The 10,823-nt window shown below is 63.6% G+C and overlaps 1 protein-coding gene across 1 annotated transcript in view; it reads left to right on the plus strand.

The window, feature by feature from the left end:
- Positions 1-10,823, plus strand: part of LOC147116804 (plectin-like) — a 138,939-nt gene that overhangs the window by 98,933 nt on the left and 29,183 nt on the right. The window contains exons 17-18 of the mRNA XM_085987166.1: positions 5,579-5,702; positions 5,797-9,177. Coding sequence (XP_085843292.1) covers positions 5,579-5,702; positions 5,797-9,177 — 3,505 coding nt within the window. The remainder of the gene's footprint in view (positions 1-5,578; positions 5,703-5,796; positions 9,178-10,823) is intronic.

Below are 10,823 nucleotides of genomic sequence, written 5' to 3' on the forward strand. Positions count from 1 at the left end.
CCAGCGCTCCCTCCCTCTCCCAGCGCTCGCTCCCTCTCCCAGCGCTCTCTCCCTCTCCCAGCGCTCCCTCCCTCTCCCAGTGCTCTCTCCCTCTCCCAGCGTTCCCTCCCTTTCCCAGCGCCAGCTCTCCCAGCGCTCCCTCTCCCAGCGCTCCCTCTCCCAGTGCTCCCTCCCTCTCCCAGCGCTCCCTCCCTCTCCCAGCGCTCCCTCCCTCTCCCAGCGCTCCCTCTCCCAGCGCTCTCTCCCAGCGCTCCCTCCCTCTCCCAGCACTCCCTCCCTCTCCCAGCGCTCCTTCTCCCAGCGCTCCCTCCCTCTCCCAGCGCTCCCTCCCTCTCCCAGCGCTCCCTCCCTCTCCCAGCGGTCTCTCCCTCTCCCAGCGCTCCCTCCCTCGCCCAGCGCTCCCTCCCTCTCCCAGCGCGCTCTCCCTCTCCCAGCGCTCCCTCCCTCTCCCAGCGCTCCCTCCCTCTCCCAGCACTCCATCCCTCTCCCAGCGCACCCTCCCTCTCCCGGCGCTCCCTCCCTCTCCCGGCGCTCCCTCCCTCTCCCGGCGCTCCCTCCCTGTCCCGGCGCTCTCTCCCTGTCCCGGCGCTCTCTCCCTGTCCCGGCGCTCCCTCCCTCTCCCGGCGCTCCCTCCCTCTCCCGGCGCTCCATCCCTCTCCCGGCGCCCCCTCCCTCTCCCAGCGCGGGCTCCCTCTCCCAGCGCTCCCTCCCTCTCCCAGCGCTCCCTCCCTCTCCCAGCGCTCCCTCCCTCTCCCAGCGCTCCCTCCCTCTCCCAGCGCTCCCTCCCTCTCCCAGCGCTCCCTCCCTCTCCCAGCGCTCTCTCCCTCTCCCAGCGCCCCCTCTCCCAGCGCTCTCTCCCTCTCCCAGCGCTCCCTCCCTCTCCCAGCGCTCCCTCTCCCAGCGCTCCCTCCCTCTCCCAGCGCTCCCTCCCTCTCCCAGCGCTCCCTCCCTCTCCCAGCGCACCCTCCCTCTCCCAGCGCACCCTCCCTCTCCCAGCGCTCCCTCCCTCTCCCAGCGCTCTCTCCCTCTCCCAGCGCTCCCTCCCTCTCCCAGCGCTCCCTCCCTATCCCAGGGCTCCCTCTCCCAGCGCTCCCACCCTCTCCCAGCGCTCCCACCCTCTCCCAGCGCTCTCTCCCTCTCCCAGCGCTCTCTCCCTCTCCCAGCGCTCCCTCTCCCAGCGCTCCCTCCCTCTCCCAGCGCTCCCTCCCTCTCCCAGCGCTCCCTCTCCCAGCGCTCCCTCCCTCTCCCAGCACTCTCTCCCTCTCCCAGCGCTCCCTCTCCCAGCGCTCCCTCTCCCAGCGCTCGCTCCCTCTCCCAGCGCTCCCTCCCTCTCCCGGCGCTCCCTCCCTCTCCCGGCGCTCTCTCCCTCTCCCAGCGCTCTCTCCCTCTCCCAGCGCGGGCTCCCTCTCCCAGCGCTCCCTCCCTCTCCCAGCACCCCCTCCCTCTCCCAGCGCCCCCTCCCTCTCCCAGCGCTCTCTCCCTCTCCCAGCGCTCTCTCCCTCTCCCAGCGCTCGCACCCTATCCCAGGGCTCCCTCTCCCAGCGCTCCCACCCTCTCCCAGCGCTCCCACCCTCTCCCAGCGCTCTCTCCCTCTCCCAGCGCTCTCTCCCTCTCCCAGCGCTCCCTCTCCCAGCGCTCCCTCCCTCTCCCAGCGCTCCCTCCCTCTCCCAGCGCTCCCTCTCCCAGCGCTCCCTCCCTCTCCCAGCGCTCTCTCCCTCTCCCAGCGCTCCCTCCCTCTCCCAGCGCTCCCTCCCTCTCCCAGCGCTCCCTCCCTCTCCCAGCGCTCCCTCCCTCTCCCAGCGCTCCCTCCCTCTCCCAGTGCTCCCTCCCTCTCCCAGCGCGCTCTCCCTCTCCCAGCGCTCTCTCCCTCTCCCAGCGCTCCCTCCCTCTCCCAGCGCTCCCTCCCTCTCCCAGCGCTCCCTCTCCCAGCGCTCCCTCCCTCAACCATCGCGCCCTCCCTCTCCCAGCGCTCCCTCCCTCTCCCAGCACTCGCTCCCTCTCCCAGCGCTCCCTCTCCCAGTGCTCCCTCGCACTCCCTCCCTCTCCCAGCGCTCCCTCCCTCTCCCAGCGCTCCCTCCCTCTCCCAGCGCTCCTTCTCCCAGCGGTCTCTCCCTCTCCCAGTGCGCCCTCCCTCTCCCAGCGCTCCCTCCCTCTCCCAGCGCTCCCTCCCTCTCCCAGCGCTCCTTCTCCCAGCGGTCTCTCCCTCTCCCAGCGCGCCCTCCCTCTCCCAGCGCTCCCTCCCTCTCCCAGCGCTCCCTCCCTCGCCCAGCGCTCCCTCCCTCTCCCAGCGCTCTCTCCCTCTCCCAGCGCTCCCTCTCCCAGCGCTCCCTCCCTCTCCCAGCGCTCCCACTCCCAGCGCTCCCTCCCTCTCCCAGCGCTCCCTCCCTCTCCCAGCGCTCTCTCCCTCTCCCAGCGCTCCCTCCCTCTCCCAGCGCTCCCTCCCTCTCCCAGCGCTCCCTCTCCCAGCGCTCTCTCCCTCTCCCAGCGCGCGCTCTCCCTCTCCCAGCGCTCCCTCCCTCTCCCAGCGCCCTCTCCCTCTCCCAGCGCCCTCTCCCTCTCCCGGCGCCCCCTCCCTCTCCCGGCGCCCCCTCCCTCTCCCGGCGCCCCCTCCCTGTCCCGGCGCTCCCTCCCTCTCCCGGCGCTCGCTCCCTCTCCCGGCGCTCCCTCCCTCTCCCGGCGCTCCCTCCCTCTCCCGGCGCTCTCTCCCTCTCCCGGCGCTCTCTCCCTCTCCCAGCGCTCTCTGCCTCTCCCAGCGCTCCCTCCCTCTCCTAGCGCTCCCTCTCCCAGCGCTCCCTCACTCTCCCAGCGCTCTCTCTCTCTCCCTCTCCCAGCGCTCCCTCTCCCAGCGCTCCCTCCCTCTCCCAGCGCTCCCTCCCTCTCCCAGCGCTCCCTCCCTCTCCCAGCGCTCCCTCCCTCTCCCAGCGCACCGTCCCTCTCCCAGCGCTCCCTCCCTCTCCCAGCGCTCCCTCCCTCTCCCAGCGCTCCCTCCCTCTCCCAGCGCTCCCTCCCTCTCCCAGCGCTCCCTCCCTCTCCCAGCGCTCCCTCCCTCTCCCAGCGCGCCCTCCCTCTCCCAGCGCTCCCTCCCTCTCCCAGCGCTCCCTCCCTCTCCCAGCGCTCCCTCCCTCTCCCAGCGCTCCCTCTCCCAGCGCTCCCTCCCTCTCCCAGCGCTCCTTCTCCCAGCGCTCCCTCCCTCTCCCAGCGCTCCCTCCCTCTCCCAGCGCGCCCTCCCTCTCCCAGCGCTCCCTCCCTCGCCCAGCGCTCCCTCCCTCTCCCAGCGCTCTCTCCCTCTCCCAGCGCTCTCTCCCTCTCCCAGCGCTCCCTCCCCCAGCGCTCCCTCCCTCTCCCAGCGCTCCCACTCCCAGCGCTCCCTCCCTCTCCCAGTGCTCTCTCCCTCTCCCAGGGCTCCCTCCCTCTCCCAGCGCTCCCTCCCTCTCCCAACGCTCCCTCCCTCTCCCAGCGCTCCCTCCCTCTCCCAGCGCTCCCTCCCTCTCCCAGCGCTCCCTCCCTCTCCCAGCGCTCTCTCCCTCTCCCAGCGCTCTCTCCCTCTCCCAGCGCTCCCTCCCTCTCCCAGCGCTCTCTCCCTCTCCCAGCGCTCCCACCCTCTCCCAGCGCTCCCTCCCTCTCCCAGCGCTCCCTCCCTCTCCCAGCGCGCCCTCTCCCAGCGCTCCCTCCCTCTCCCAGCGCTCGCTCCCTCTCCCAGCGCTCTCTCCCTCTCCCAGCGCTCCCTCCCTCTCCCAGTGCTCTCTCCCTCTCCCAGCGTTCCCTCCCTTTCCCAGCGCTCCCTCTCCCAGCTCTCCCAGTGCTCCCTCTCCCAGCGCTCCCTCTCCCAGTGCTCCCTCCCTCTCCCAGCGCTCCCTCCCTCTCCCAGCGCTCTCTCCCTCTCCCAGCGCTCTCTCCCTCTCCCAGCACTCCCTCTCCCAGCGCTCCCTCCCTCTCCCAGCGCTCCCTCTCCCAGCGCTCTCTCCCAGCGCTCCCTCCCTCTCCCAGCACTCCCTCCCTCTCCCAGCGCTCCTTCTCCCAGCGCTCCCTCCCTCTCCCAGCGCTCCCTCCCTCTCCCAGCGCTCCCTCCCTCTCCCAGCGCTCCCTCCCTCGCCCAGCGCTCCCTCCCTCTCCCAGCGCGCTCTCCCTCTCCCAGCGCTCCCTCCCTCTCCCAGCGCTCCCTCCCTCTCCCGGCGCTCCCTCCCTGTCCCGGCGCTCTCTCCCTGTCCCGGCGCTCTCTCCCTGTCCCGGCGCTCCCTCCCTCTCCCGGCGCTCCCTCTCCCGGCGCTCCCTCCCTCTCCCGGCGCTCCCTCCCTCTCCCGGCGCTCCATCCCTCTCCCGGCGCTCCCTCCCTCTCCCAGCGCTCCCTCTCCCAGCGCTCGCTCCCTCTCCCAGCGCACCCTCCCTCTCCCAGCGCTCCCTCCCTCTCCCGGCGCTCCCTCCCTCTCCCGGCGCTCCCTCCCTGTCCCGGCGCTCCCTCCCTCTCCCGGCGCTCCCTCCCTCTCCCGGCGCTCCCTCCCTCTCCCGGCGCTCCATCCCTCTCCCGGCGCTCCCTCCCTCTCCCAGCGCTCCCTCTCCCGGCGCTCCCTCCCTCTCCCGGCGCTCCCTCCCTCTCCCGGCGCTCCCTCCCTCTCCCAGCGCTCTCTCCCTCTCCCAGCGCTCCCTCCCTCTCCCAGCGCGCGCTCCCTCTCCCAGCGATCCCTCCCTCTCCCAGCGCCCCCTCTCCCAGCGCTCTCTCCCTCTCCCAGCGCTCTCTCCCTCTCCCAGCACTCTCTCCCTCTCCCAGCGCTCCCACCCTCTCCCAGCGCTCCCTCCCTCTCCCAGCGCTCCCTCTCCCAGCGCTCCCTCCCTCTCCCAGCGCTCCCTCCCTCTCCCAGCGCACCCTCCCTCTCCCAGCGCTCCCTCCCTCTCCCAGCGCTCCCTCCCTCTCCCAGCGCTCTCTGCCTCTCCCAGCGCTCCCTCCCTCTCCCAGCGCTCCCTCTCCCAGCGCTCTCTCCCTCTCCCAATGCTCTCTCCCTCTCCCAGCGCACCCTCTCCAGTGCTCTCTCCCTCTCCCAGCGCTCCCTCCCTCTCCCAGTGCTCCCTCTCCCAGCGCTCCCTCCCTCTCCCAGTGCTCCCTCCCTCTCCCAGCGCTCCCTCCCTCTCCCAGCGCTCCCTCTCCCAGCGATCCTTCCCTCTCTCAGTGCTCCTTCCCTCTCCCAGCGCTCCCTCCCTCTCCCAGCGCTCTCTCCCTCTCCCAGCGCTCCCTCCCTCTCCCAGCGCTCCCTCCCTCTCCCAGCGCTCTCTCCCTCTTCCAGCGCTCCCTCCCTCTCCCAGCGCTCCCTCTCCCAGCGCTCCCTCCCTCTCCCAGTGCTCTCTCCCTCTCCCAGTGCTCTCTCCCTCTCCCAGCGCTCCCTCCCTCTCCCAGCGCTCCCTCCCTCTCCCAGCGTTCGCTCCCTCTCCCACCGCTCCCTCCCTCTCCCAGTGCTCTCTGCCTCTCCCAGCGCTCTCTCCCTCTCCCAGCGCTCCCTCCCTCTCCCAGCACTCCCTCCCTCTCCCAGCGCTCTCTCCCTCTCCCAATGCGAGCCCTGAGCTCCACCACTGGAGTTACTGGCCCCAGTGAGAGGAGCAATTCAGTGAGGCTCAGTTCCTGGCACTTAGCCTCACTGAAAGCGATGGAGATGGGACGATTGAAAAGCCCCAATTCCCTCCTGCTGTTTCACACAGGTTGTCTCGAGACCACGGTTCACCATTTCACCATCTGTATATCATCTGCTGACTGGCTGCTCCTTACCTGTTTGTGCTGATGGTGCCTCTGTTCATTATTCTCACATTTAGAAAGCCGCCGAGAAGTTGAAGGCGGAGGAGAGGAAGCGTTTGGAAGAAGTGGAGGCTCAGTTAGAGAAACAGAGGCAGTTGGCTGCTGCTCATGCCAAGGCTAAAACTGAGGCTGAGAAAGAAGCTAAAGAACTCCAACAGAGAATAGAGGAAGAGGTGAGCAAGAGAGAGGCTGTCGCGGTCAATGCTGAGCAGCAGAAACACAACGTTCAACAGGAGTTCCAGCAACTCAAATGCTCCTCGGAGATCGAAATCAAGACAAAGACTAAGATGGTGGAGGAAGTGCTCCTTAGTCGCACCAAGATCGAGAAAGAAATTCGAATCATCCAATTTCAGCTAGAAACTTCTCAGAAACAGAAAACCGCCGCTGAATCCGAACTGCAGCAACTGAAGGCGCGAGCGGAAGAGGCAGACAAGCAGAGGAAAACTGCACAGGACGAGGCAGAGAGACTCCGCAAGCAGGTCAATGAGGAGTCGCAGAAGAAGAAACAGGCGGAGGAGGAACTGAAGCTGAAGATCCAGGCAGAAAGGGACGCAGCTCGGGAGAAACAAAAGGCTTTGGAGGACTTGCAGCATTTCAAGAATCAGGCTGCAGAAGTGGAGAGGAGAATGAAGCAGGCGGAGGTGGAGAAGGAGAGACAGCTGATGGTCGCCCAGGAAGTGGCTCAGAAAAGTGCAGCAGCTGAACTTCAAAGCAAACGCATGTCATTTGAACAGAAAACTACAGAGCTGGAGATATCTCTTAAACAGGAGCACCAGGCTGTTACCCAGTTACAGGAGGAGGCAGCACGATTAAAGAGACAACAGGAGGATGCGGAGAATGCCAAGAAAGAAGCAGAGAAGGAGCTGGAAAAATGGCGGCAGAAAGCCAACGAGGCTCTTCGACTGAGACTACAAGCAGAGGAAGTTGCTCACAAGAAGTCCCTGGCTCAAGAGGAAGCAGAAAGGCAGAAAGAAGACGCTGATCGAGAGGCCAGGCGGAGAGCAAAGACAGAAGAATCAGCCTTGCGCCAGAAGGAAATGGCCGAGCAGGAGCTGGATAAACAGAGGAAGCTGGCAGATGATACAGCTCAACAGAAACTCTCAGCAGAACAGGAGCTAATCCGCTTACGGGCAGAGACGGAGAACGGCGAACAGCAGAGGCTGCTCCTGGAGGAGGAACTCTACCGGCTGAAGAACGAGGTCAACGAGGTTCTTCGCCAAAGGAAGCTCTTGGAGGAAGAGTTGGCCAAAGTCAAAGCTGAGATGGAGATCCTGCTGCAGCTGAAAGTGAAAACTGAGGAAGAAACGAGGTCAAACTCAGAAAAGACCAAACAGATGCTGGAGAAAGAAGCTGGGAAGATGAAGGAACTTGCGGACGAAGCAGCGAAACTGCGGGCTGTGGCGGAGGAGGCCAAACGACAGAGGCAGCTCGCTGAGGATGATGCCACTCACCAGAGGAGTGAGGCCGAGCGGATACTGAAAGAGAAGCTCGCGGCTATCAATGACGCCACCCGTTTGAAAACAGAGGCTGAAATGGTCCTGAAGGAGAAGGAGGCTGAAAACGAACGTCTGCGGCGAATGGCTGAGGACGAGGCCTACCAACGGAAGCTTCTGGAAGAACAAGCAACTCAGCACAAGCAAGACATTGAGGAAAGAATTGTGCAGCTGAGGAAGAGCTCGGATCTTGAGCTGGACAGGCAGAAGGTCATCGTGGAGGAGACTTTGAAACACAGAAGAATCATCGAGGAGGAGATCAGAATCCTCAAACTCAACTTTGAAAAGGCTTCAGAAGGAAAATCAGATCTGGAAATCGAGCTGACAAAACTGAAAAACATTGCTGAGGAAACGCAACGCAGCAAGGAAGAGGCGGAACAGGAAGTTGAGAGGCAGCGAGGGATGGCCATGGAGGAAGCGAAGAAGAGGCAAGAGGCCGAAAGAAAAGTCAAGGAAATTCTTGCTGCCGAGGAAGAGGCCGCTCGACAACGTAAGGCAGCACTGGACGAGGTCGAACGGCTCAAGAGAAAAGCAGAGGACGCGTGGAAACAGAAGGAGCTGTCGGAGAAGGAGGCCGAGAGGCAGATCAGTTTGGCGCAGGAGGCCGCTCAGAAGCGAATTGTTGCTGAGGAAAAGGCTCACCTGGCAACGGTGCAGCAGAAAGAGCAGGAGCTGCTGCAGACAAAGATCCAGGAGCAGACAATGGTGGGCAAGCTGAAGGAGCAGGCGGAACACGCCAAGCACCTGGCGGAGGAGGCGGAGCAGGCCCGCCTGAGGGCTGAGCAAGAGGCCGCCTTCTGCCGACAGCAAGCTGAGGAGGCTGAGCGCCTGAAACAGCAAGCCGAGAAAGAAGCCCAGGAAAAGGACAAGGCCCAGCGAGACGCGGAGAAGCTGAGGAAAGAGGCTGAGCTGGAAGCTGCGAAGAGAGCAACGGCTGAGCAGGCGGCCCTGAAACAGAAACAAATGGCCGATGCGGACATGGAGAAGCACAAGAAGTTTGCAGAGCAGACCCTGAGACAGAAATCGAGTGTCGAGCAGGAGCTGGCAAAGGTCAAACTGCAACTGGAGGAGACGGACCACCAGAAGTCGGTGTTGGACGAGGAACTGCAGCGTCTGAAGTCTGAGGTGACGGAGGCCATGAAACAAAAGAACCAAGCTGAAGGTGAACTCTTCAAAGTCAAAATACAGATGGAAGAACTCATCAAACTGAAGGTGAGGATTGAAAAGGAAAACAAGATGCTGGTGATGAGAGACAAGGACAACACCCAGAAACACCTAGCTCAAGAAGCAGAGAAAATGAAGCAGCTGGCTGAGGAAGCAGCCAGGTTAAGCGTTGAGGCGCAGGAAACTGCCCATCAGCGGAAACTGGCAGAAGAAGACCTGGGTCAACAGCGCATACTTGCTGATAAGATGTTGAAGGAGAAGATGCAGGCCATTCAGGAGGCAACCAGGCTGAAAGCAGAGGCTGAGATGCTGCAGAAACAGAGAGACCAGGCTCAGGAGCAAGCAAAGAAACTGTCCAAAGACAAGCAGCAGATGCAGCAACGTTTAGACGAGGAAGCAGAAGAGTTTCAAAAGGTTTTGTTTACTGAGCGCAAGCGTCAGATGGAGATCAGTGAAGAAGCTCAGCACCTGAAGACCCTAGTCTCGGAGCTGTCAGAGGCTCAGGCTAAGGCAGAGAAAGAAGCTCAGAAATTCAAAAATCAGGCAAAAGACATCAGCTTGAAGCTTCGTGACACTGAACAGGCCACCAGAGAGAAGAGCAGCGCCGTGGAGAAGCTGGAGCTTCAGTGGATTCAGAGTAAGAAAGAGGCCAGTCAGCTGCAGGAGGCCATTGCAGAGCTGGAGAACGAGAAGGAGAAACTGAGGCAGGAGGCAGAGCTGCTGCAGCAGAAGGCCAAGGAGGTAAATTCACTGACCCTCACTACACCCAGACCCTCAGCATCCCCAGACCATCACTGACCACCCCAACATCACTGACCACCCCAACATCACTGACCACCCCCAGACCCCCAGCATCCCCAGACCATCACTGACTACCCCCAGACATCACTGACCACCCCCAGACATCACTGACCACCCCCAGACATCACTGACCATCCCCAGACCATCACTGACCACCCCCAGACATCACTGACCACCCCCAGACCCTCAGCATCCCCAGACCATCACTGACCATCCCCAGACCATCACTATCCCCAGACCCTCACTGACCACCCCGACATCACTGACCACCCCCAGACCCCCAGCATCCCCAGACCATCACTGACCACCCCCAGACATCACTGACCATCCCCAGACCATCACTATCCCCAGACCCTCACTGACCATCCCCAGACCCTCACTATCCCCAGACCCTCACTGACCATCCGCAGACCCTCACTGATCATCCCCAGACATTTACTATCCCCAGACCCTCACTGTCCATCCCCAGACCCTCACTGACCATCCCCGGACACTTACTATCCCCAGACACTTACTATCCCCAGACCCTCACTGACCATCCGCAGACCCTCACTATCCCCAGAACCTCACTGTCCACCCCCAGACCCTCACTGACCATCCCCGGACACTTACTATCCCCAGACCCTCACTGACCATCCGCAGACCCTCACTATCCCCAGACCCTCACTGACCATCCGCAGACCCTCACTGACCATCCCCAGGCCCTCACTGACCCTCACCATCCCCAGACCCTCACTGACCATTCCCAGACCCTCACTATCGCCAGACCCTCACTGACCATCCCCAGACCCTCACTATCCCCAGACCCTCATTGACCATCCCCAGACCCTCACTGACCCTCACCATCCCCAGACCCTCACTATCCCCAGACCCTCATTGACCATCCCCAGACCCTCACTGACCCTCACCATCCCCAGACCCTCACTGACCCTCACCATCCCCAGACCCTCACCATCCCCAGACCCTCACCATCCCCAGACCCTCACTGACCATCCGCAGACCCTCACTGACCATCCCCAGACCCTCACTGACCCTCACCATCCCCAGACCCTCACTATCCCCAGACCCTCACTGATCATCCCCAGACCCTCACTATCCCCAGACCCTCACTGATCATCCCCAGACCCTCACCATCCCCAGACCCTCACTGACCATCCCCAGACCCTCACTGACCATCCCCAGACCCTCACTGACCATCCCCAGACCCTCACTGACCATCCCCAGACCCTCACCATCCCCAGACCCTCACTGACCATCCCCAGACCCTCACTGATCATCCCCAGACCCTCACCATCTCCAGACCCTCGCTGACCATCCCCAGACCCTCGCTGACCATCCCCAGACCCTCACTATCCCCAGACCATCACTGTTTTTAAATATTAACGAATTGTCCGAATCGCGTTCAGTGTGGCGGGTAGTTAGTCTCAATCACATTCGCTCTTAACCCTTTCAGCACCTGGTGTCCACTCTCCTTCAGTCAAATGTACATGTTCTATCTGGGAGAGATGGCCAAAGCTGAGTTAGTGACTATTGTAACATGATTCACAGAAGCTAAACTTGCTCATTTAGCCCAGACATGCAGCCTC

This window comes from Somniosus microcephalus, chromosome 5, assembly GCF_052327205.1.
Source record: "Somniosus microcephalus isolate GS21.2 chromosome 5, FLI_Smic_1.0, whole genome shotgun sequence".
Lineage (NCBI taxonomy): Eukaryota > Metazoa > Chordata > Chondrichthyes > Squaliformes > Somniosidae > Somniosus > Somniosus microcephalus.